Genomic DNA, 26,681 nt, shown 5'->3' with positions numbered 1-26,681 from the left:
TGTACCAGATTACATGTTTTCAATGTAATAATATACATGATGTATTTCCCAACATTAAGGTTTAAATTTAGTTTCAAAGCGCTCTCCTCCTCTTCACACTCGCAGGAAAAAGAAAATCCTGGTAGAGACATTTTGAATTGTTTTATTCATTTTTAAACTACTAAAAGTCTCCTTTTAATATACTGCATCAATGTTTACATGGATCAGTTTTTAACCCCCAAATTCTCAGAACAAATACCAAGGCATGACCTCAGTGTCCTCACAGCAGGATATCTGTCTCTTACTCTTCAATCACAATACACATTACTTTGTAGAGGCGCAGCACTAAATCACTGGACTACTCCTTTAAAAGCAGTCAGACTTATAATTGATTTCTATTGAGCACAAATGTCCTATATTTCACATTCTTCCACGAGATGGTTCCACTGCTCAGCACCTCTGCAGGGACTGAGGCCTTTCAGACTTCATTTACTATAGCACAATATTGCAAACAATCCATTTTAATGCAAAGACTACTGGTTGTAATGTACTGTAAATGTTGTATAAGTACTGTATATGCTCAATGCAATTCACAATGTATAGATAATGGAGGCATGAGCCTTATTTGCATGTACTATTGCATTGTTTTTGTAATAACTGCACAGACCATCACTTACTTTTACCTGGAGCTAATATGTCATGTTTAATTTGGTAAAGTAAAAATTCTTGCACAGTGAAAAAAATAATTCTTATTAAATTCAGCCTTAAATTTATTTTCAGCATGCAGGTGATGTTGTTGGTGGCCCGATTTTCTCTTCCTCACTTCTGTCTTGGAAAGAAGCAGAGGTAGATATACACAGGAAGGTGTGAATGTGTTAGCCATGCAAATGTGGCACAGCAAACCGAGCCAGCGTTATTTATTCATCATGTTTTACATTATTCTCTTGATCATTTAATGATGAATATATAAGAAAACAAGTAATGATTTTTAAAGGCTGAATGCAAGCTAAATGCTAAATCCAACTACATGGTGACCAAGTTTGAAATGGTCATAATTTATTAGCATGCTGACATTTGTTGATGTGATGAGAATGTCATTAGTTTTGCAGGTGCTTGGTCATAAATCTCAGAATGACTGATAGTGCAAGAAAGTAGGCTGTAATGGATGGAAACAGCTGATCTGAGAGCTGTTGTTACATTTTGGGAAGAAGAGAGTCATTCAGAATGGCTGGCAAAATGAATTTCTTGATACTGTGATTGTAGTGAAAGTCCAGTCTTTAACCTGCTTTTAATTTGAAGGTGGTGTGAGATCAGAAGTCAAGTGATCATTTCAGTAGAGACACTTGGTCCTGTGCTATATTGATGATGTTGAGATATGGATGAAAGTGGTACAGTTGCCCTCCTGAAGGTCCCTCTGCTTTCATGTCTGAACAACAGAGACACAGCAAATGTCTTCATCTTTTTTTAATAGTCAAACAAACAGAAAGATGAAGGAAAACAAATATAAGTCCAACTGAGAACTCGACTACACATATTCAACTCTTCAGTTAACAGCAGTGTTCACCAGAAGCACTAATCTACTATCTTTAGAATCCTGCTTACAGGTTCATTAAAGTAACACAAACATCAAAAGTGCTGTTAGAGATCAGCTGATCCAGCACCAGTCCTTCAAACACACTGATAGTAGATTAGAACTGACAAAAAGTGCACAAATAATATTTTTAAGGTAATAAAAAATAAGGCACTTTGGATATTTTAAACACAAAACAGAGATTGATGGTAATAATCAGAGCATTGCTTTGTACAGAGTGAGAGAGTGGCGGAGAAAGTGATCCTGCTCCATATACACCATCAGATCCCTCAGCATGATGCGAGTCACTCTGTGAACACCCTGCCTGGGCAGCAGAGACACCTGACACACACACACACACACACACGCACACACACACACGAGCTGGTCATTATTGCTAAAACACCCCAACAGCTGAGTGTTTGTTTAATCATTTATTACATGTTACATTACGGTGGCTGGGAAGTGCTAAACAACATTACAAAGTATGAAACACTTTCACAAAGCTTGAGACAAATTTACAATTTGGTAAACATGTTTACATTTCATACAACAAAATGACATGAGCCAAGGACAAAACATACTTACATTTTAGAAAAATGACATAATCTTGACTGAAAGGGAAAGTACTGAGCATGGACTGTGACTGAATGATATTTTGCCCATTTTGTGGCAAACACATAATGTGGTTTTACACTTGACATCATGTCCATTATTACAGCGTACGAGTGGCTCTCATTAAACTATTGTACGCAATGATGCAGCATATCTGGTCCTTCTGTCTGGTCCGATCCTTTCAACATTGTAGAGACAATCCACATGAAAGCAAAACCAGGTTAAGCGGTTCATATGCTGTCCACAAAACGGACAAAACATCACCATAAACTCCACAAAGACAACACTCATCACTTCCCATATTTGGTACATTCCCTTTCCGTTAAGATTGTGTCAAATGTAAATGTGTTTGGGGACTGCTGGTGAAAATGTTTCCCATTTTCTAAAATGTAAATATGTTTTGTCCTTGGTATGTTTTCCAAAATTTTAAATTTGTCTCAAGCTTTGTAAAAGTGTTTCACACTTTCTAATGTTGTTTGGCACTTCCCAGCCACCGTATTAAAATCGACTAACTGGAGGAATATCTGCAAGTGTGATCAGTTGTCACACTTTTCAACACACTCCATACTTCAACCATTCAATTCAGAAACTTTCACCTGACAAAATATTTTGTCAAAATGTTCAAGCTGGAGCTGTGACTAATACTTATATTCATTATCATTCACCTGCTGGTCAAAAATCTAAAGACATTCAGTTCACTGTCACAGAGAACTACTACAACCCGAAAATATTCACATGTCAGAAGCTGAAATCAAAGTTTGGGCATTTTTTTCTTCAAAATTTACTCAAAATTGTTAGTTTGGAACTCATTGATTAATTGTTGCAGTCCTATGCTCAAACATTACAGGTTTGGAGTGAGAAAGTTCATTGTTTTCTTGGTAATAGTAGTTGGACAGAATAATGTTGAAAGCTCTGGGAAAAGCTAGTAAGTGGACCTTGATATAAAAATGATTTCCCCCCCAAAGAGCAGCTTTCATGTTTCATGCTTCTTCACTCAGAAAACTAATCCTAGAATGATTATAATTTAAAACAATGTCAGAACAATGATCACAGTTATAGTGAAATAAGTTCAAAAGTTGGGTTTGAAAGCTGCCCCAGCTATCTGAGCATGTGCAGTAACACACGCTAAACAGAGAGAAGCAGCACAAAGACACACGTTCAAAAGAGCTTCCACTCCAAACGCTCTGCCATCACTCCTCTGCACTTCCTGTCGTGAGCCACTGCTGTGCCAGCTGAGGTAAAGGAAGCCCTGTGGCAGACAGACACAGACAGCGAGAGAGAGAGAGAGAGAGAGAGAGAGAGAGAGAGAGAGAGAACGAGAGAGAACGAGAGAGAGAGAGAGAGAGAGAGCTCCGCTTGGTAATGGAGTTCAAAGGCAGTGGGAAGTGTGTGCAGTTAACAGAGCGCCCTCATCTTTAAACCTACAGCCTGCGGGGCCAACACTTAAACACACACAGAATTAAAGAGTCAATGAACTAAACTAACAGTCTCACACATGCTCGCTGTGCTGAGCTGTAGGCTTCCTCTGTCTGTGTTCACACTTCATCTGAACTCTTGTGATGCCGGGAGAACCAGCTGGGATTTAATCCGTCTATGTGTCTGTTAGATTGTGATCAGATTTTAAAAACAGCATTTGGAAAATGTTTCAATATTATTCTGGGTTTAAGTTATAACTGCTGAATGATCTAAGTGTTGTTTCAACACTCAGAAGAACAAGACCGAGGATGAATTGAATATTCAACAACACTGATGCTGTGTTTATCATACAGGACCCTGAGCAGCACTCACTCACCTGGCTGTCCATCTGATCCAGAGGTCTCTTCTTGCGAGGCCCGATGGCAGCCAGCGCGGTGAGGTTGGCCTCTTGCTGCTGCAGCTGAGCATCTTCTATCTGTTGCAGCTGAATAGAGGAGAGACACAAAAGGGTTAATTAAGAGAAGGAGTTGCTCTACATTTTCTGAAAAAACACTTAAAAACATCTGGCTATGGCTGGACACACCTGTTATTTATGGTTAATAAGTGGAGTTTTACACATTACTAATATTGAATTTAACCACAACAAAGCATGATAAGCATGGTGTTAAAAGGTTCTTGGTGTGTAACAATTAAAAAAACAACATTGTAAAATAAGGATCAAAAATAAGGTTAAAACTAGAAGAGTGCAGATCTGTGGTGTGTACAGTCAATATGGCAGCAAAGATAAACACAGAGATTTATTCATGACTTTAATTGATCATAACAAATAAAGTATGGAATAAATCTGCATATGCTCCAGTTCAACGTGAGACCAAACCTCTCTGTGGATGTCACTTACTGAGCACCAACAAAGGCCACAATATGGACTACAGCAGACTAAATAAGCCTAGCTGATTACGCCTGGTGGAGATAATAGAACATATATAAAAATTAAATACAAATAGATTATAATATATAAATAAAATACATAAACAAAAATAGTTTTTCAATTTTTAATTCAAAGTTACAGATACTCTTTATGAATTTGTTCAGTTTTACACATTGTCAGCAGGCCAGCAGATTTTTAATTTATATAGGCCTATTTCAGGGATTTAAAGTTGTATTCCGATGTCTGAATTTCAGAGTTCCCAGTCCCCAGAAATTTCAACTGGAACGTCCCCTGAAGTCGGCTTTCAGACTCGGAAAAGTTGGATGTACCCAACCAGCTCCAGCCTCAAAACCCAAGATGGCAGTCTGGTGTATCAACAGTATGAAAGTTGTAGTAATATCCTGTTAACAGTAGTTTGTCTTATTTATGTGTCATTACATCAGCCGTACACACAGCACTGTCCAACTTCTATCTGTGGACATGTTGCTATGGTGACTGTATGAACAAAATACAGAGAAATATGTTTTTATCAGCTGGTCTTGCTATCATTGGCTAACCTGGCTACAACTGGTTCTCTGACTTGTAAACTGGAACAACTAAAACTTGGGTGTGACATCATTCCTAGCTACGACCTCTTCCAAGATAAATGGAAAGCAGCTACAGTAAGTGACAAAACTAACGCTAGCTTGTTAATGTTTGACCTGTTTATAGTGAAGACTAAAAAAGATATTTGATGGAAGTGCTTTTTAATAATGATGTAAACTGGAATATTTCAAATTACATTGCATAAAAAGAACTGTTTACCTCAAATGATTAAACATGTTATGCTAGTAGCATAGGACATAATGTCCAAATAACATTAACAAGGTATTTCCCATCTAAACTGCATGCACACTCAACTATGTAACACACTTCTCTATGAATGCTTTAATACAAATAAGTAGTCTAATACCTACAGTTAGAAATGAGTTTCTAATGCTACACTGACTTCTCTAAGACTTTTCTCAAGTTTTAATGGTGCAACCTGTTTAAGTAAATCACTACTTTGACACTAACTAGAACTTGCTAGTGTTAGGAAATGGATAGAGGTAATGGCCAAACCTACAATATAAAACAATGGAGCAATTTATAATAAACCAGAAAGCTCACAAGATGTATTCTGTCTCCTTCAGCATCCCCATGATGTCTCCAGCATGAGGAATCACACTTCATTTAATCATAACTAAACAGTATGTTGGAGGTGAATCTCACTGAAGTCATCCCACATTTATTCATTACTGGCTCCAATCTAACCTGAGAAATGAGCCTCAATTAAAATCACTTCCAATTAGCACCAAACTACTCAAGGTTGGAGCATGTGTGTGAATGTGTGTGTGTGTGTGTGTGTGTGTGTGTGTGTGTGTGTGTGTGTGTGTGTGTGTGTGTGTGTGTGTGTGTGTGTGTGTGTGTGTGTGTGTTTATATACTTGGCAGCGGTATAGTGAGTGTCTGGTGCAGGGGTTGTGTTTGTGTGTGTGTGTGTGTGTGTGTGTGTGTGTGTGTGTGTGTGTGTGTGTGGGTGGAAGTAGCGGGGCATGTAAATGAACAGATTTGGTTGCAGTGGAGGAACCTCTGGGAGTTTGATGGCTGGGAGCAACGCGGCATCCTGACAAGGAAAACAAGGCTTGTGAGGTGTTAGCGCCTCCTTAAATAGCCACACTGCTACCGGTGTGTGTGTGTGTGTGTGTGTGTGTGTGTGTGTGTGTGTGTGTGTGTGTGTCTCCCTCACACTTCTCCCTGTCTGGCAGAAAACATTACACACACGCACACACTATCGCATTACTAAACCATCAATTAACATGAAAAATGAGGATTAAAAAGAGTTCCTAAACACAACTTGTTGGGAGTTTACTGTGGCCCACACAACTGACAAATATTAAATATCAACAGATTTTTTTTACTACTGTACAAAATAAAGATGACTTATTTAGACTAACAGAGGTTCCTTTGCTGGTCTAAATAAATGTAACTGACGGCAAAAACACTGAATTTAACGTACGGTGACCACCCAATCCACTTCATGTCTGTGTGAGAGCAGAAGGTGATCCAACCAATCAAATCAGCTCAGTTGCTCTGATCCTCTACTCCAGGGGTGTCAACCTCATTTTAGTTGAAGGGCCACATACAGCCCAGTATGCCAGATGAGTGAAACCACTGCCTAATAACCTATAAATAATATATAATGTATATATTGTAACTTTGCTATAATAAACCATCTATTTACTTATGAAAAATGAGCAATTTTAACAATATTATATTTCAGTTTCTTTCCGATTATTGTGGACAATCGACAACATTTTTAACATTTTGCACAATGTTAAATAAATGAATGGTTTAAATATGAACACAATATGTATTCATTTTGAGTTGTATTCGTGGTCAGGGTGGAAAAAAACATCTGAATCAGCAGAAAATTTAAATGAAAAGGTAAATTGACTACTTATATAGCACTTTTCTAGTGTTTTTGACCACTCAAATCTCTTTTACACTACATGTCTCATTCACCCATTCACACACATTCATACACTGATGACAGGAGCTACCACACAGGGTACCAACCTGCTCATCAGAATTACTGTTCTGCAATTTTCTTACTTTTTCAAAGTTACCCTGTGGGCCAGATTGAACCCTGTGGTGGGCCGGTTCTGGCCTGCGGGCCACATGGTTGACACCCCTGCTTTACTCTGATTACTGATGTCTAACAAATCAGATTCTGATTTAAAACTGAAAACATTCTGGAAACATTGTCAGTTTTCTACTGCATAGTTCACACTACAAACCTGAAGGCAGGCATTCTCCACTGTTTTTTCTTCCCATATATAACAACGTGGTATCAAAAATTGCACTGCACATCGCACAAACAAAACAAAACAAAATAAAATGCACTTAAGAGTAGTATACCATTAGTTACTCTTGATGTATATAATAATTAGTTGACCACTTGATTGACAACAGAACCAATACACAACTATTTTTTTAAATAGACTAGATTATCCAAATCATCTTAAAATCAAGGCTGCAGAGTGTGTACTTTCATCCCAGGGAACTAATATTAAATGATCACTTATCTTTTCAGACTTGTATGATAAACTAAATATGTTGGCCATATTTAAAGAGCCTGAGCTCTTTAAAACCACATGTGACACTATCATGCTATTCTGTACTCTGCTCTGAAGTAGGTACTCTTTGCCACCATGTCAACTTATATTATATCATATTTGGTATTTTATCGGTTCTAGCTTTCTCTACAGGTATTTATACATATGTTGTTTAGTTTGTCCTGATCTATCAACCACAATTACTTTCTGAATAAATCTGATGGTAGAAATGGGTCATGTCTCATCATGTAAATGTTGCTGATTGGTCCATCATCATCTGTCTCATTTAATTATCAGTCGATGCTTTTGTAGTGAGTGGTGAATTCATGACATTGCACTGTGAACATGTAAAGTAACACTTGATCTTACTGTTTAGTTATTAAGCTTGCTTGGTTGAGTCATACCGTTTTTTACCAGCTTCCATATATAAAACTCAAGACAGTGGTTTCTAGCAAAAGAGCTCAAACAAGTCAAGTGTACCGAGTATGAGCACCAAACACCAAGCACACAAAGTAAAGTGCTGTCTGGTGGAGAGAGTTGACTATCCAGCAGACCTTAAAATACACATTTTTTCTCAGCAGTTGGTGGAAATCAAACAGACTGAGAACACACACACACACACCTCTTTGGCCCGTTGCTTGAGCTGCTGATGCTGTGGATCTTCAGTGTGTGAGCGACTCTGTGATTCAAAAACACACAGATGTGTTATTATACAGCATTTTCATACTTAAGTACAGGCAGGCAGAGGTTAGATGTCTACAGACAGTCCAAATCAAAATGTTAATGACATTTATACAGAAAGACACACTGCCATCCAAAGATGAACCTTTATATTTCCTCTGAATATCAGTTAATAGTCATTTCATCCTATATGTATCTGAGTATATAACATATTCTTGCTTCTGAAGAAGACTGGTGGTTTAAGTGTCATTTCAGTCAAACTGAGAGTGGTGCTGCTGTCTAGTCATCTTACCTTGGCCAAACGCAACAGCCTCTCCTTCTCCTCTTTATCCTTCCTCCTCTTCTTTAAACTCTCCACTTCCTCCAGGAAACGAAGCTGAGAGCGCACATCACTCACTTTGGTATGCCGCAGGTCCTCCTGTTGCATCACACACACACACACACACACACACACACACACACACACACACACACACACACACACACACACACACACACACACACACACACACACACACACACACACACACACACACACACACACACACACACACACACACACACACACACACACACACACGATTCATAATAACTGCATTTCTGGAATTGACACTGAAGTCTTTTCATTCATTTAAAAAAGATTACACCCAGAACACTTTGTAAATCTAAGCTTCAAAATAAATAAGCTTCTTCTTCCTTTAGAGGTGTGTTTATAGACCTAAAAGCCCAGACTAGAGTGAGGCTGACTGGAGACTATTTAGCTATTTTTCAAAGAGGTAATTTTGTGTCTCTCAGGCAAAAGGTTGTTAGAGCTGGTGGTTCCTAGTATCTCTAAAAGTAGAATGGGAGGCAGAGCCTTCAGTTATCAGGCTCCTCTCCTGTGGAACCATCTCCCAGATTCGGTCCGGAGGGCAGACACCCTCTCTACTTTTAAGAGTAGGCTTAAAACTTTCCTTTTTGATAAAGCTTATAGTTAGCCAGCTCCTAGTTTATGCTGCTATAGGCTTAGACTGCCGGGGGACTCCTACCTCCATGATGCACTGAGCTCCTCTCTCCTCCTCTCTCTATCCATCCATCTATATCCATTTACATTCATGTACTATTAATGTATTCAATAAGCTACACTTCTTCCCCAGAGTTGTCTGTGCTTTCTCGTCTCACAGGTAATCTGGGCCTGTAGACGTCCGGATGACAGATTCCAGTCCCGGACCTTCTAGCTTCAATGTTTATTTTCTATGTGCTTCTCTCTCTCTCCTATTCTTCCTCTCTCTCCTCTCTACCCCAACCGGTCGAGGCAGATGTTCTCCCACTTTGAGCCTGGTTCTGCCTGAGGTTTCTTCCTGTTAAAAGGGAGTTTTTTCCTGCCATTGTTGCTAAGTGCTGCTCATGTGGGAATGTTGGGTCTCTTTAAAATTAAAACCTGAAGAGTTCGGTTTACAACCTGCTCTATGTGTAAAGTGCCTTGAGATAACTTTGTTGTGATTTGGCGCTATACAAATAAAGATTGATTGAACTTCCAATGGGATGTTGCACATTGAGGGAATACAGCGTCGGGTGGTTGCTCATGAATCTAACACAAATAACTGATATATATATAATAATTTTTAAAAAACATGCATGTACACATGTATATATTAAACTTGAATTAAAAATAAAGAAATTGCAATTCACACTTCACATTAACAGCCCATTCCAAACAGGCACATTTTGAACAGGCACTGCACAAGTTTCAATTCTATAATGACAAATGTTATTGAAGCATTGCACCCACTAAGGTGAAGCTGGTTTTTGGTAAGAAAAGATCTCCATGGAGAAATACCACGCTGGTGAAAACAGAAAAAAAAGAGTGTTGAAAAGCTGAATAACTAATGTTGAGGTTCGTTAGCACAGACATCACATTTGTATTATTATATTAATATCCTTCTACTCTGACATCACTGCCAAAACAATAACAGTGCATGTGCCTTGTTTGCTACTGTTCACAAGCTAACAAACCCTCCTGTGTCAGTGACCTCTGAACTTCTATCTAGCAGGGCCTGCAGTGAATTCACCTCCTTCTTCACTGACAAAATTCAGAAGATTAGACAATCAGTCAGTGCCTCCATATCAGGTTCAGAGCATGTGTTGTCCCCGTGTCCCCTAAAAATCAATTCAAGTAGTCTGACATCATTTTATCCGATTAACCATAAAAAGCTGGAGGACATTATACAACATCTGAAATCCTGCTGCTGCTGCTTTGATATTCTGCCAACGAGCTTTTGCTAAATGTTTCTAATTGCATGGCCTCAGATCTTTAACAAATTATCAACATGGCAACACAAGTGGCATTTCATCACAGTGCTGCATTCAACAAACACATTCAACCACAACATATCACTTAAGCTGCGTTCAGACCAAAAGCGTCTGACGCGGAAAAAAACGCTTGAATCGCTTCTATCGCGCCGCTTGATCATAAATATACATTTTTGGATCATCGCTTCAATTGCGCTTGTGACGTCGGGAGAAACTCGCCGCTGATTGGATGTCGCGGCGCGATGCCACCTGAAAAGTTCAAATTTTCCAACTTTATCCGCGCCGCTGCAGACGCTTGATTGATTGATTCATTCATTCGCTTCAGACGCTTCATTCGCTCCGCCTGGTATGAAATCGTGTGTGATCGTGCCATTTACATCCGTCTGAACGAAGCTTTAACCGACTGGAAAACTGAGTGTGACTTTCTAGCACAGCACTAAATTGGTTTAAATTAGGGATTGGCATTTGAATGACAAGGCAGTTAAAGTTCAACTGTGTTGAGTCTGAGGTTCCGAGCCAAACCTCTTCACGTATGAACTTAATCACAATTGAGCCTCTTTTAGAAAGACTTCCAAAAAAACAATCAAATCTAATAACAACTTAATCAAAAAGCAGAATATTACTCAGGACTGGCCGTTTTTTGCCAAAAAATATAACGTTAAACGACTCCAAAATGCACCCAGCCGAGCCGAGAGAGAAAGAGGGAGAGTGAGTGACAGAGATAGTGTTACTTCACATTTTTTTAACTAGAGCCTCATAAAACAACAAGAGTGACTCACCTAAAGGCTGCAGCGGTGGTGACTGTCCACTGCTAACAAAGTAAAGTAACTCCAGCCTACTGATTCTTGTTGAGGAAGATTAGCATGTTAGCATTGCTCAGGGATCAGTTAGCACAGCCTGGTAACAGTCAGTCCAGCAGCTGAAGAGAGCCGCTCTGAAGTAGCCGGGATGCAGAGGCATCGTGCTAGCCTGGGGAACCTGGTCAAGGTGCAGGTTTACAATGAACTCCCTCATTTTTAATTTGAAACAATCCCACGCCAAACCTCGCCTTGACCTCTTCATGTTTACGTTTGGTATCTATGGCAGCTCGTAGGTAGCTGAGCGGTTTCCTCTGTCAAATATCGCCTTCATTGGTAAGATGCCTCATTGCTGCCACATAGTGAAATTCATTGCAGTGATTCAAGACAAAATTCTTAACGATCAATCATCGATTAATCATGCCTATTCCTAAAAATCCTACTTAAAGGACAGGGGCTATTTTGTTTCTATAGATTGATCCACATCAGAGCAGACCTGTGGAGTTCCCTCTTCTGTTCAGCAGCTACATACTTCCACTGGCTCAGATTATGGAAAACACCAAAATATGTTACCATTATGATGCAGGCAACATAGAAATTTACACAAGCATATGGCTAGGGGACTATGGTTTAATACATGCACTGAGTAAGAGCACGGGACCAATTAACTCACCAAAAAGACCAAAATAAACCAGTTCTGTTAAATCAAGGTTGAAGACTTTTGTGTTTGCTGCTGCCTTTGATTAAATCAAATCATTCTTCATTTCTCACACTGCACTCTAACTTTTACTCATGTATTTCATCTGTTTTAAGAGCCGTCAACACCAAGAGCTATAAGCTACAGCTGTAAATCTTCCTCTATAATCCCTTTTGAAATTTAATTTGTTATTATTTTTAATATTCTAATTATATTTGTATTTTTTATGCTCTGTATAATAAATAAATATATATAATAACTAAGCCCACCCAGAGCTAGAAAATCTGACGTCTGTGGTGGTGAAGTAACAGTGAATATGAGTTAGTGTGCTTAGCAGTACAGCAGCCAAGATGCCACCTAAACGCTCTAAAGTGTGGCTACACTACACATCTGTGAAGCCGGATAAAAGCATACATGGAAAAAATGAGAACACTGGTAATAAGATTAAACGTTTGCTTACACATGGAGAAAACTAATGGGTGGAGAACTGCACTGTGTCCACAAAGCCAATGTCTTCTGAAGTGACACGCCACACGTTGCTTCAGGTAAGATCAATGGTTAGTATAACTCATTAGAAACGTTGTGTAATTGACAAGCACATTCCAGTCAAAAAGCAGGTGCTGGACCAAATAACTCAAATCTGTAACAGCAGAAAAAAGTCTGCACACTGCAGCTCCCAATGCAAGTATACCCAAGTCTGAAGAAGAGCAGGAGGCTCAAAATGTCACTTGCGTCATCCTATTAAATTATACCTGCATTGGGAGCTGCAGTGCGTGGACTTCTTTCTGCTAGTAGACTTAATTACTCATCTTTTGTGTGTTAAATCTTGGATTTTATTGAAATGAAAATGGTTTCTGGCTTGCTCCAGTGGGCAGGGTTTATGTACCAGATTGCTAACTTTTCTCTGTAACTAGCGACTTTCAGCAGAATGCGTCTGTGGTTGTTGTTGTTGTTGTTAAGGCAACTGTGTGTGTGATGTGTGCTGTGACCCACATGCTGATTTTTTGCATTTGTGTAAAGATAAATCAAATCATTTAGATGTGGAGGAGTGGTAGCATTTTCTGCAATTTAATGCCTCTATTCACATGATGGATATCGAATCAAGTACTCAATTGGTATCGGTATCACTTTAAGGGTACTTGGATTAGTAGTGGTATCGTCATTTAAACTATACCCAGCCCTACTTATGAATGATAATGTTCTGTAGTGCCCAACAATGTGCTGTGTGCTCCAGCTGTTTCGGCAGCTTATGAATATGATGGTGATAGTTGTCACCATTACCATTTAACAACCCTTTATTCTCTTTTAGCATGTTTTTTCTTTGATTTGTTCTTTAATAACTCTTTTAACACTTTTTCAAGTTTTCTTTTTATGGTGTGTTTCTTTTGCACCATCTCTCAGTGCTTCTAATGTTTAATGTGAAGCACATTGAATTGCCTTGTTGCTGAAATGTGCTATCTAAATAAATTTGCCTTTTCCAAAGTGCCATTGGGTTTTTGGAGCAGCTGATAACATCACAGAACATAAAAGAGATCTAGCCATCTGTTCAGACTAAACTACATGATGTTGAGTTTCATTTTTGTAGATTATAAACATTGTTTTATTTTAATTACATTTGAAGTATATAGACAGTTTTCTGTCTAAAGTGAAATGTTGATAAGTATTTCAGTGTTACACATGGGTGTACAAGTCAGCTGCAGTGATGGTGGCTTCTCCACTTACACCTACAACCCACGTTCATTTAAATAAAATAGTAGAGATTATAATTGCTGTGTGTTAGGGGACATCCTGCTGTACCTTCAGGGCTGCCTTTCGGTGTTCTGCCATCACAGTGAGCTTCTCCAGCATCCCGCGCAGATACTCCTGAGTAGCATGAGACACCAGAGTCACCACCTCTGGACCAACATCAGTCACTCCCAGTGCCTGTCCTAACAAAGGAGACACAAAACATCTAATAACATTATCAGAACACACACTCAATGTATTTAACTCATTACTAAAATAGATGGTACAATCATAATACGTCTCTGTTCATCTTTTGAAGGATCTCCATGTGTAAAATCAGCGGTGTGACCCTTAAGCATGTCACAGTGAAGATACTGAATGGCTGTATGGACTCTTGTACCTGTGTGGAGGATTCGACTGAGCACCGGGTTAGGAGAGAGGAAGGGCTGATCCTGACATGACTGCACCACAGAGCCAACCATGGTGGTCAGGATCTGTGCGTTCTCCTCTCTCAGGTTGACTCCAGCCATGGAGGCCACATCATTAATGTCATCATCTTCCCTGGGGGGAAAAAAAAAACACACAAAAAGAACTCAGCTCTGTGCACGAGTTCATGTCAGCAAGCTTACCACTATAAGTAAATGCTAGTGAGATTCACTGAACTGTTTAACTACAAACGTAAGTCATATACTGCATGTATTACCTGTAAGATCCTGAACTGTCCTTGAATGCAAATTTGGTGGAACGTGATGAATCTTGAGCAAAAGGAAAAGTTCCTACAAGAAGAGAAACATACAAAGTTATTTGGCTTTTAATTTAGCAAAGTGTGTGCCTGAGCTGGTGTGTATGGCTCACTCTAACAGCCTTTACTGTTACAGCCCCAACACTCTGGAACTCACTGCCAAAGCTTTTGGAAATGTTTGAATTGCTCTATGTCTTGAGTTTTAATTGATCTTGATTGATTTAATTGATTGATTATTATTTTACTGTTTTACTTCTGTACATTTTATTATTTATATTATTTCATTCACCGTGAACTATTATTCTGTGCCTCTGTCTTTACCTCTGTGCTCCTCATTGCTTTACTTTATCTGCCTTGTTTGGTTTTTATTTCTTCTGTAAAGCACATTATTATTGTTAAGAAAAGTGCTATTTATATCAAATCTATCATTATTATTTTTATTATTACTATTATTATTATTATTATTACATGGCTCAGTCTGTCTGTACATGTTAATTACAGACTACTTTAGAAGAAATGAATTCAGCTGAAAGTGTGTGACAATAAGCATCTGTAGAGAATGTGGGGTGATTCTGAGAATGACTTGCTGGTCAGTGATTTCAATCCAGTCTGAAACATGTATGTGAACAGGTATGTGGGTAATTCTTCACCCTATCCCAGTAATAATTACAACCAAAATGACCTACTGTTTTTCACTGAAGACCCTGATCCTCTTGTGATTTGAATCCTGTCCAGAGGGACATCTTTGTATTTAAAAATGGTTCTCTTTGTATCCGTTTGAAAAGCTGCTTGTCCTCTTTTATTTTTTTAAATCAGCACAGTTTGACTGTAAAAAAATATTTTTGCTAATTTGATGGATGGACACATGCCAACACCATTATATAAGCCTATTTGGGAACCAATATGATAATAAAACAATTAGAAGAGCAAGTTTTCATAAAGCTACAAGTACTGCTGTTCTCTTTCAGCACCATTTTTAACTACATTTGTTTACATTTTTGCAGTCTCCATTAAAAGTTGAATTAGCTATAAGTAGTTCCAGTTTGCATTGTAGCCTCTTTTTTCCTCTGGTTTTTAATAGGCTGCTGTGGTTCAGGAGGTAGAGAGGGTCGTCTTCTTATTGTAAGGTTGGTGGTTTGAACCCCGGCTCCTCAAAGTGAGTGTGGAATGTAGTGTAAAAGCACTTTGAGTGGTTGGGGTGCTGTGTAAGTGCAGTCCATTTACCATACCAAAGAGTTTTATAGGTAATGGACATCAGAGATAATGATAACCCCGGGAAGTGTGAGTCACACTGAATGATGTCAATGTGTGTTTCATTACCATTTGTTAGAGTTAGAAAGGGGAAGATTTGTGACTCTTTGTCACCTCATGCAGTATCTTTAGATAAATGAGACGTGCTTCTCTCTGAAGCATCCTGTGAAGCAATATTCGTTTCTGGTCATCACATCTGTCAGTCAGCTGTAACATCTGTAGAGACTTCTGATGGAGCTCACTGTATCACTGACAGAGCAGCAGTGTTTTCTCTCAGTAATCCATTACCTGTTTGACAAACACCTGCATTCTATATTTATACTATGTACTGTGTCCTGCTCATACAAATAAACCTTTTCTACTGGCAGAATGTGTTTATATTATTCATAATTATTTAATTCTTTGTGTCTGTATTCAGTGCTTTCTCTATGACTGTACAGGCCTGGACAGAACCCCCAGGCTAGCCAAAAAAGTATTCTTTATAAATGCCAAAAATAACACCAAATATCCATTCATTTGGAAATCAATAGCCTTTGGGGGCGTCTCTGTGGAACACTGCTCCTAAATGTTAGTCAGCCTCTGTGTTGTTACATGAGAAACTCATGGTAGTGTAGCTCATTTTAAGGAATAGGAGAGTGTGTAATGTGTATGTGTAACAAGTGCGAGTGGCAGAAAAGTGACAGTGAATGTGAGTGCAGAAGAGGAAGAGTTTAGCAGTAAGTTGTAATCTGGAAGTAAAGGTACAGTACAGACTGCAGTGTGTGAAAAAGTGAAGTGGGTTAGCGTCAAAGTTAGCAACAATGGATTAGCCTTACAGGACCAGCCAATACCCCATGAATCTGATTCTATTTGCACATGCTTGATTGTTGGGTTGTTGTGTGGGTTTTCAATTGTCACTATGTGTAAATACACTGTGAGGGAACCTGTCATTTTGCTGTGTTGTGTTTTTTGCTTGTGTTACACTGAATTTGGTGTGTCCTGGTGGTTTCGGGGTTGATAGTGCTGTCATCTTCTTTGTAGAGTTATCCTTGTGTATTAAGTTTAAATTGTCAGACACACTCGGACTGACACCCCCGGCACCAGCCAGTGACCTCTACAACAGGCCACTACTGATAAATGAATGTGTGCGAAAACCACATCCTGTCATTTCCTCATGGTTAAAATGGAGTCTGGAACCATAGGATTAATAACAGAGGAACACAATGAATATTTAGTCCTCAACCTAACCTGTGATTTGAGTCTGAATAGGGCATAAGACCGTATTTCTGCCTGATCTTCACATCTGTATCTGAATGTTATCTGGATTATGGTGTCCAATCACAGGCCTTTGCATGTACACCTGCCATTAATAAGAGCTCTTGTTATCTCTATACTGCCTGCACTATGATTGGATCTCAATATGCAAATTAAGTAGACAGAGCTGGTGGATGTGATGTAGTCTAGCCAACCTGATTGCAGCGTCTCCTGTGTGTGTTACACCTGCATGACATGAACGTCTATTATTCCTGATCCAGGTAAGATATCCAGATACAGACAGTAAGATAACAGCAGGTGGACATGGGCTCTAAAAGATGATTGTCACATTACCTGTGAAGTGTCTCCCTGTCTGAACCAGTGTGTGTTTGGGTGTAGGTCTGCTACTCTTGGACATGTAGGTTCTGGACTGGGCTAACATGGTCAGCTCAGGTCTCACAGTCACTCCTCTGGGCTGCTGTATCACCTGCAAGCATTCAGTGTCATTCACACACATGGTGTCAGCTATACAAACAACAAGCAGCTCTTCACTTCTAGTTCAGCCTTTAACCAACCTTGTTAAATGAATTCAGATATCTGTGAATGGATCAATCACATTTCTTTACATTACAATAAAGACAAACAGCTTTCTAGGGAAAAAAACATGCTTTTATATTGTTAAATGTACACTGCTCACAACAGCAAAACGTGTGTTTACCTGCTGGCTGGCCTTGAGGGTTTGTCCTGTGTCAGTGTTGGATTGCTTCATGTAGGGATTGCGAGTAGAAGTTGAAGCCTGTTGGATAAATAACTGGGGGTCTGCAGTAAGGCGGCGCACTGAAGGAAGACTTTTCTAGTAGCAACAGGAAAAAATGTCTGTCAAATTCATTTCTGCAACCAGACAGCAAACAATATTTAGTCTGATTTAGTCAAAAGAGCCCTGATAAAACTATTTGACCCAAACTCAGGAGCAGGTACGCTCAGTACATGATTCATTTGCTTTGGTGAAAATGATGCAACACATAACACACATAGAGTACAAATGACCAAATGTTAACTAGGCCTGGGTATCGGTGCTTAATAAATTCCTACCAAGTAGTATGGAAACGTCTCCCGTCAACTATATCTGAGATGACTCTGTGTTTCATTGTACGTGGGTTGAAAAAAGAGAAAAAACACAGGAAAACATGTACAGAGAACAACTACATCATTCATTTGTCTGCATTAAAAACACAGTATAGCACATCAATAAAATCCTGAGGAAGTCCCAATTCTGTGTATTTGAACCTCTGTTCACCTTGAGAAAAGGCACCAAGCAGGGTTGTGGTGTCGACTTCAACTCCTTATAGAGCTGCTCTGTAAACTCCTCTGCTTCTAACTTCCCTTCCTACACGGTTAGAAGAAAAGTACAATTAGATATTATCTGGAACATTAAGTTAAAAAAAAAAAAAAAGAAACTGAACTGTGATGTTTTTTAAGACCATAAATTAAGATGTTTTAATATATTTTAATTGTTTGTAATGAGATATTTTAAAGAGAAATTACAAACTGCAGCAATGACTTGTTTGATGACAAACTAAAGTACTGAGCCACAGTGAAAGCAGCTTGTGATGATGATGATGATGATGATGAAGAGAGGAGACGTACCAGCAGACTCCTGACCAGTCCTCTCACGTTGTTCGCCATGTTGGCCGACCTGGAGTCACTGGATGCCAGCTTGATCAGAGTCACCAGGAAGTTTTTGCACTTCTTCACACTTTCAAGAGTCTCCTGTTGATGGAAGGTCAGGCAACAAGCAATGATGATAAAAGTCAACTTGTTTTTTCCCTCTTTGCTCCTTTTTTTATTCTTTTATCAGTTGATTTACATTCTACATCCTATACATATACACTCATACACAAGAGTATTCAGTATGTTTTGTGTGTCATCTCTGTACACTGTATACCTGCCTAATTTTGGTCCTTTTGCACCAATAAAAAGGGAGACTGAGTCATTTTTTAATCAAGCTTCTCAGGAGTAGAAATCTCTTAAGTGGCCAAAAATTCTCAGTGATGCATTTTCCACAACTAGACATTCTGGGTATGTTCAGGTGGTGTAATGTGGGGTCAATTTATTATATGGACTGGATGCATGAACCATTATTACAAAGAAACACTCATCTCCCCCTTACTACATAAGTGAACTGTGCAGGAGGATTGCTGTTTTACTTTGGCTCATTTAACACTCTGTAACTCTTTTAAAATAAAGCATAAAGTGATACATTTGTGTGTATTTTAACAAAGGAGAAGCAGAAGTAACACAAAAGACTTGCTATGAACAGTAAATAATAATATATAAGGCTACATGAAGAATGATAACCTGGTCAAGTGCTGCAGTTTCAGACAATTCCTAGTAAAGCGAAATGTATCCAGAGGCAGCAGGTCAAAGCTGGACCTGGTTACACTTACCTGACTAAATGTGGGTGGAGGCTCCTTTTTGGTGTCTGTGACAACAGTCTGAAAGTGACTCTGCCCCCCCTGATCAGTCACAGTACTGAGGGTCTGCACCACAGCTGGTTTAGGAGCGACACCGATCACCTGAACAACACACAGGACAAACTGTCAACTCTAAAGTACACATAACAGTGTATGAAACTCATAAACACACTTTCTCTTTATTCTATCATCATTATCATTATGTATGACAGGTTGTTTCTAACGCTTCTCATGACTAAACACTTGATGAGCTTCATGTTCTGGTACCTTCACCACAGCTGCCTTCTGTACTGATGCTGGCTGGAAACTGGGAGAAGCTGCCATTCTGATCACTGTCACCTTCTTGTTGCTTTTACTGGCAGCTGCTGCAGATACCTGTTCCACACACCACAGATAGTTAATGACCACATTTAACTTCTCCACTGCCTACACAACAGTCTGTACACTCTGCACACCAAAAAAAAACACTCAGTGCTGTATTTTCATGACGTTGTTTGAATTTTTCAAACTAGGGCTGGGCAACATATTGATATTATATCAATATCGTGATATGAGACTAGATATTCATCTTAGAATTTGGTTATTGTAATATCGTGATATATCATAGGTGTTATCTCCTGATGTTAAAGGCAGCGTTACAGTAAAATGATGTCATTTTCTGAACTGTTCTAGCTGTACTATTATTTGCCTTTTACCCACTTTATCATTATGCTGCCCTGCCTAGGTGTAACTGACTGGCTAGTTTGGCATATTGTAATGTCTTGATATGGCATAAGAGTCTTTTCCTGGTTTTTAAGGCAGCGTTACAGTACAATGAGGAACTTACCAGATTGTTCTAGTTGTTCTATTATCTGCTTTTATCCACTTATAATCATCATACACATTACTAATAATAATAATAAATTTTATTTGTAAAGCACTTTTCATAAAGTAATCTCAAAGTGCTACAGAAACCAAAAAACAAAATAAACAAAAGACTAAGAGAAAAATCAGACACGATTAAAATCAGACACGATTAAAATCAGACACGATACAGTATTTGATTTTATCCATATCACCCAGCCCTATCTCAACGTTCTTCAGATGGATTCCAGGCAGGAACCTTTGTTGCCCCATCCCTCTCTCCCCTTGTTTCCTGTCTCCCTCTTTACTAATGACCTGCCTACATTCAAATGTGCGTTATATTATTTCATTTACAGTGGATTTACAAAGCAACCAGATCCTTTATCTTCTCTGTGTTTAGATTTTATTTAACAGGGATTTTTAGTCTATTAAAAAAGTCTCATAATTACAAAGTGAAAAGACAAGACGATTTAAAGTAAAATACAAAAAACACCTGATTTACTGTACATACAGGTGTGGTCACACTTAAAGCAACACTCTGACAGTAATGCATTTCAAGTAGAGCTCAACCAATACTGGATTTTAAGGGCCAATGCCGATGCTGATATTAGGGAGCAAAAAAATACAGATAAATATATTGGACAATAATGTTATATGTACAGAAAATATACATAAAACACACATTTTTTAGCAATGATACCTCTAATGTGGTTATCAAACAGTTGCGACAAAGATACATATCTTAGGAGGCTGTGATATTTTAACGTTCAACAATAAACTTTATTTTGTAAAATGATGTCAGTGCTCTGAAACAGTAAACTACACTGGGATTTTAATCATTATAATTAAAAACAGTGCAGCGACATATTAGGCAAGCTCTAATTTCAAGTAAATGTCCCTGCAAATAATATTTTTAGAAAGCTTTTAATTGATCCCTAGTCTGGTCATTTTTGTGACTGTAATTTGAGGTTGTGTTGCATTAGGTCATATTAGTAGTATATGTGTCTAATAACTTTAATACATCACAATATTTGTCTCTTGCCTCGCTGTATTTTACTATGTAACACTTCTGAGCTTCCTTCATTTATCTACTGTAGATACCAGATGCTTGTTTCACAGCTTCACCCAAAAAATGTAGCATCTACACTTCTAAATACAGTCTATTACAGACACTGAATCAGCTTACTGTCAAATAAATTGGAAAAACAAGGTTCCACATTCCTCCACTTCAGAATTAAATGAAAGCAGCAGCAGAAACACACCTGGGGGGTCAGGATTCTGGCCGCTTGACCACTGCCAACTCTTGGTCCATGCTGAGCCTGTGCCAAAGCCTGCTGGGATACCAGCATCAGCTGACCCCTGTCACTGGAAATCAGCATCATACCTGCCACAACCAGCACCAAGTCACTTATTATAGGGTTTCATTTATGACTTATCCTGAAAAGTACAATTATTGAGCAAAGGACATGCAAGGGTGGAGCAAACATCAACAGTCAGTAACACATACTGTCAGGTGAATATAATAACCGGTTTTCAAGCTGAAGCTAAACTTGAACATTTAAAATCAGGAGAGAACGTGGACTGCTCACCTGGTGGTATCTGGATATTAGCTGGCAGCTGTGTGGAAGCAGTCTGCTGCAGCCGAGGGGCCACAGTCACTGGCTGTGGATTGGCTGGCCTCGGCACAGTTATCATCACCGTCCTTCCTGGAGTTGTGCTCGGGTTCATGGAGGCCACCTGGCTCACAGCTGCTTTGGCTGCCTGTGGTTGCCCATTGACACTCACCCTTCCAGGGGTAGCCATCGTAGCTACTACCTTGACAGAGGGAGAGGACGTCTGAGGGCCTGGGGCCGTGACTGTGGAGGGGGCAGGATGGTGGCCAAGGCCAGCCGGGAGGTCTTTGGGTGCAGCCATCAGGGGTCCACACTTAACTGGAACCTGTAATATCTTTATATGAACAGGAGCGTCTCCTTCCCCTGTTGTCCTACAGGACTCCAGCTTTTGGGCTTCAGCAACCACTTTATTTGTAGCCATAATTATATCTGAATGGAGGAAAAATGGTATTTTACACATAGGGTGGATTAGGGTAATGTGGGATATTGACTAATGTGGGACAACTGTTTGTATGTTATTCTAAAGCTAACTACAATATGCAAACTGTGTAAGTTTATTGTTTATTGCTGCTAACATTACAGCGAATGTAGTAACGTTAACCAGTCATACGCTTTTACGTGTTTACGTCAAAAACACTTTTAAAAGTCCACAAAGTAAACACAAATTGGGCTTTTCCATTATACAGTTCTAGCATTACTCGGATCAACTCGACTCGGTTTTTTTTCTTATTTTTTTTTTTTTCTTGGTTAAAGGTGAGCAGAGTCCCACTTACCTCTGACGTTACTCAGCAATTTAGCTAACAATGTAGTAACTCTAAACAATGACACTTAGCACACTTAGCAGCTGTGATTTGAGCTCCATACATGCTAACCAGTGACAGGCTAACTACAGGTCAGTTATCGTCCTGTCACGTTCACTGCGGCTCACGAGCTCACCTGCGTGGAGCCGCGTGCGTGCCGCCAGAAGCCTTCATACTGGAGGCGTGCTGCGTTTGGGGCACACGGAAAAGATGGATGCATCGTAATTAGAATAAAAAAATAAAAAACAGAAAACAGAAGAAAACAAATTATGAATAATGTTACAGTATTTGTGTGTTCAATATGTGTCAAAATGAGTCTTAAGTTTAAAAATACAGCTGGTATAACCACAAAGTAAAGTCTAGCAGTAACTCTCCAGCAGGAGACGTAAATGCGTCGTTTTACCCAGAGCCATCAACGGCTCTGGTTTTACCATTCAGCACTTAGAAAAACATGTCGGTAATGAAGAGGTACTTTTACCTGCAGAATATATAAGTTTAGATTAATTTTACAATTTTTATATGCAACTTTACTATTAACCCTCTATGGCATGGTGTTGCCAGGCAACAAAGCACTTTTTTGGTTATTATAGCATCCATTAACATTTTTTTTTTAGAATGTTTAAATTACAATGTCACAAGACATGTCCTCATCCAATAAAATGTGGGGTAGAAGTGGGTTTGACCCATCAGTGGGGGTTGGAGCAATCATTTTAAGGTTCCAAAGTTGCATGGGATGCAGTACCAGCAATTGGTATCATAAATAGCCTTTTACGTGTTTAAATTGAAACAACTTTAAAAAATAAAAATATGTACATGTGTATGAATATGTAGATACGTATATTTGGTTGTTTGAAGTGAGGACAGTGAGCTTGATGAGAATGACAGTGAGGAAGATGGACCCCAGAATCAGGTTTGAGATACAGTTAGGGGGTCAGGAGTCACTGAAGGATCAGCCAGTCAAGTGACATGTGATTTGAGTGGGTGAGTGACTGTGCATGTGTGTAGATGACGATGTGTGTGCATGTGCGTGAGGGTGTATGTGTCAGGAGGGTGAAGACATATTATAATTGAAATATTATAATTGTATTTTGCTAAAAGAAAAATGCTGGGAGTGCAACCAAGCTCAGTAAAATCACATTAAATACAGAAATAGCCTACATACGATACAGACAAACCCATTTTTGGGGTGGGGGGCATATTTTATGATTTATATATCAACAAGGACTCCCAAACTCCCAAAAGCTGGTTAAAATGACGTGTCAAAAAACATACTGACCAATTAAAATTGAAATCAAATTTTAATGTTTGGAACTATTCAAATCCCCACATTCCGATTCATGATTTTACAGATTAAAATACCACCTCATTTTCTTCTCTCTATATATTTGTTTACTTGCCTGTGCAAATGACAATAAAGTCTTAACGTTTTAATATACATAATTAAGACAGGAATTGGGATACAAAGAGAAAATAGATTTTCTTTTTCCTTTATATTTCCCTCTTAATCAGATTTATAATGATTAAGTGATTCTTCAGTGATTCTAATGATGTCTATAGCCATGATCTCCTTGATAATGACAATTATTTAGGACTATGCTGTTTTCAGGTTCAATACATTTCTATACATCTCATTTTTTCAAATTGAATGCCTTCCCCTTTTCTCTTAGAAATTGTTCAAGAGCATTTATATTTTCCACTCATAAGGAAACCTACTGTATGTGAGGAATTGAAGTTAAAAAAAGAAATCATGGAATCAATTTATGAACTAAAATGTATTCTAAACTTTTGACTCATCAGAGTAGCCACCTTTGGCAGCTGAACACACTCGTGGCATTCTTTCTACAATGGAAATAAAATATTCTGCACAAAGTTCTTCCCAACTGTGTTGCAGAAGTTCCCATAAATGTGTGGCACTTGTAGGTTGCTTTGCTTTCACTCTTCTTTTCAGTTCATCCCAAACCTGCTCGATGGGGTTTAAGTCTGGAGACTGTGCTGGCCACTCCATGTTTTCAAGTTTACCATCTTGTTCTTTTTTCCTACGGTAGTTGTGGCATAGCGTGGATGTATGTTTTGGGTCATTATCTTGCTGTAGGATGAACCCCTGACCAACTACGTGCATACCAGAGGGTTCTGCATGGTGCTGCAGAATGCTGTGGTAGCCGACCCTGGATCCAGAAAAACAGCCCCAGATCATCATGCTTCCTCCTCCATGTTTGACAGTTAATGTCACACACTGAGGAACCATCCTTTCTACTCCATGTTTAACAGTTGATGTCACACACTGAGGAACCATCCTTTCTACTCCATGTTTAACAGTTAATGTCACACACTGAGGAACCATCATTTCTACTCCATGTTTAACAGTTAATGTCACACACTGAGGAACCATCCTTTCTACTCGACGGCGTACAAAACTCCTGTGTGATGAACAGAATATTTTAAATTTTGATTCATCAGTCCATAACAGCTTCTTCCAGTCTTCAGTAGTCCATTGGTGGTGTTTCATGGCCCAGGCAAGTCTCTTCTTCTTATTCTGACGTCTTAGCAATGGCTTTCTTGCTCCAACTCGATCTGTCAAACCTGCAACTGGAAGTCTTCCCTTCACAGTTGAAACTGAGACTTGCTTACTACGACCACTATGAAGCTGTGCTTGAAGCTGTTGACTCTCAGAAACTTGTCTTCTGACTCTGTTGTGGCTTTGGGTCTGCCAGACCTCTAATGTGAGAGTTTCCCCCAGTTTCTTTTGATGGTGAAGTTAAACTGTACTCACTGACACCTTGACTTTCTTCACAATTTCTCTGTAGGAAAGACCTACATTTTAAGTGTTATGATGGTCTGTCTCTCTTCCATTGATAATTGCCTTTAGCAACACACTATTTTCTGCAGAACAATACTGTTCAAATAATGCTCACAAGGGTATGGTACCACAGTGTGTTCCAACACTACTTTTATGCAGACAGAGGGGGTTGTAAGTAATCAAGAAGAGTTGGGACATCTGTAGGAATTGGTAGCACCAACTTTCAAGGCTTGATCAAGTTAACCCATTTCTTGTTCTGAAAAAGGCTATTTTGTATTATTCTGAAATGTACATTATTTTTTAGTTTTGGGTAACCTTACCTTTTTTTGAACCTCTGACAGTTTACCACTTACCTTTGTACCATTTCAAGCTATTCATTGGACTTGAACTGCTTGAATTTCAATAAAAAAATGGAAAAATTGGGATGTTCTAATAATTTTGACCGGTAGTGTATGTATATATATATATATATGTATGTATATATATATATATATTTTTTTTCTTTCTATCAGACCCTGTGAATATTTGGAGTTGTGACTAAAATTTCCCAGTTTGATTTTGTCAGTAGACACACACACCTGCCTCTGTTAGCATCTGGAATATGCCATTATTATGTGTTGTTGGAATAAATATGTCAGTATGCTTCACGTGAAGTTCTTGTCTGGATACTGGAGGGCTCTGCATCTGTTTTTCCTAAATTTGCAAAAAGAGACATTTTCAAAACCCCAACTTCACACAGCAAAAGGCCAAGTGTGCAAATTCTCTCAAGCGCTCTTTTTTCCCTTCCTTTAAACAACCACCTCTCTCTGATGTTTGTGTTAATGCAACACCATGAATGCCTCGGAGAAGAGTTTGTATGATTCATCGCATCAAGATCACAAAGGCACCCGACAGACAGAGTTACTAGAGAGAGAGAGGTGGGAGACAGTGAGATGCAGCCACTTTCCAGTGTGGCCATTCAGAGCAGTATACTGTTCTCACACAACACTAACCATCAAGCTGGGTCTATCAGAGCTTTAAAACATCTGCCTGCAGCTGCTGGAAACCTGCTGATCTAAGTGGAGTTTGCTGAACAGCTTAAAGAGGCTGCAG

General features: G+C 39.0%; 1 protein-coding gene across 1 annotated transcript; it reads right to left on the bottom strand.

Moving 5' to 3' along the window:
• Positions 1–1,765: 1,765 nt before the first annotated feature.
• On the bottom strand, positions 1,766–22,413 carry taf4b (TAF4B RNA polymerase II, TATA box binding protein (TBP)-associated factor). The gene is made up of 15 exons (XM_062424156.1): positions 21,969–22,413; positions 21,642–21,763; positions 19,804–19,911; positions 19,510–19,638; positions 18,710–18,832; positions 18,360–18,449; positions 17,781–17,915; positions 17,417–17,549; positions 14,540–14,612; positions 14,237–14,397; positions 13,909–14,039; positions 8,618–8,743; positions 8,267–8,323; positions 3,957–4,064; positions 1,766–1,891 (listed from the first exon to the last, which is right to left on the bottom strand). The coding sequence occupies exons 1-15, from the start codon at positions 22,411–22,413 to the stop codon at positions 1,766–1,768; spliced, it is 2,067 nt and encodes a 688-aa protein (XP_062280140.1).
• Between the last annotated feature and the right edge of the window lie 4,268 nt (positions 22,414–26,681).

The sequence above is a fragment of the Scomber scombrus genome, chromosome 8 (genome assembly GCF_963691925.1).
Source record: "Scomber scombrus chromosome 8, fScoSco1.1, whole genome shotgun sequence".
In the NCBI taxonomy this organism is placed as follows: domain Eukaryota; kingdom Metazoa; phylum Chordata; class Actinopteri; order Scombriformes; family Scombridae; genus Scomber; species Scomber scombrus.
Note: the sequence above shows the minus strand (reverse complement) of the source record. Positions and strands in the feature narration are given on the sequence as shown.

Bases quoted from the DNA above. Each gene is read 5' to 3' on its own strand.
- taf4b (XM_062424156.1), bottom strand. From the start codon at position 22,413: ATGGCTACAAATAAAGTGGTTGCTGAAGCCCAAAAGCTGGAGTCCTGT. The intron at 17,916-18,359 runs GTGAACAGAGGT...TGTTGCTACTAG, and splicing joins GCTTGGTGCCTTTTCTCAAG to AAAAGTCTTCCTTCAGTGCG. The intron at 4,065-8,266 runs GTGTGTGTGTGT...TCCTCTATTCAG, and splicing joins TCAAGCAACGGGCCAAAGAG to CTGCAACAGATAGAAGATGC.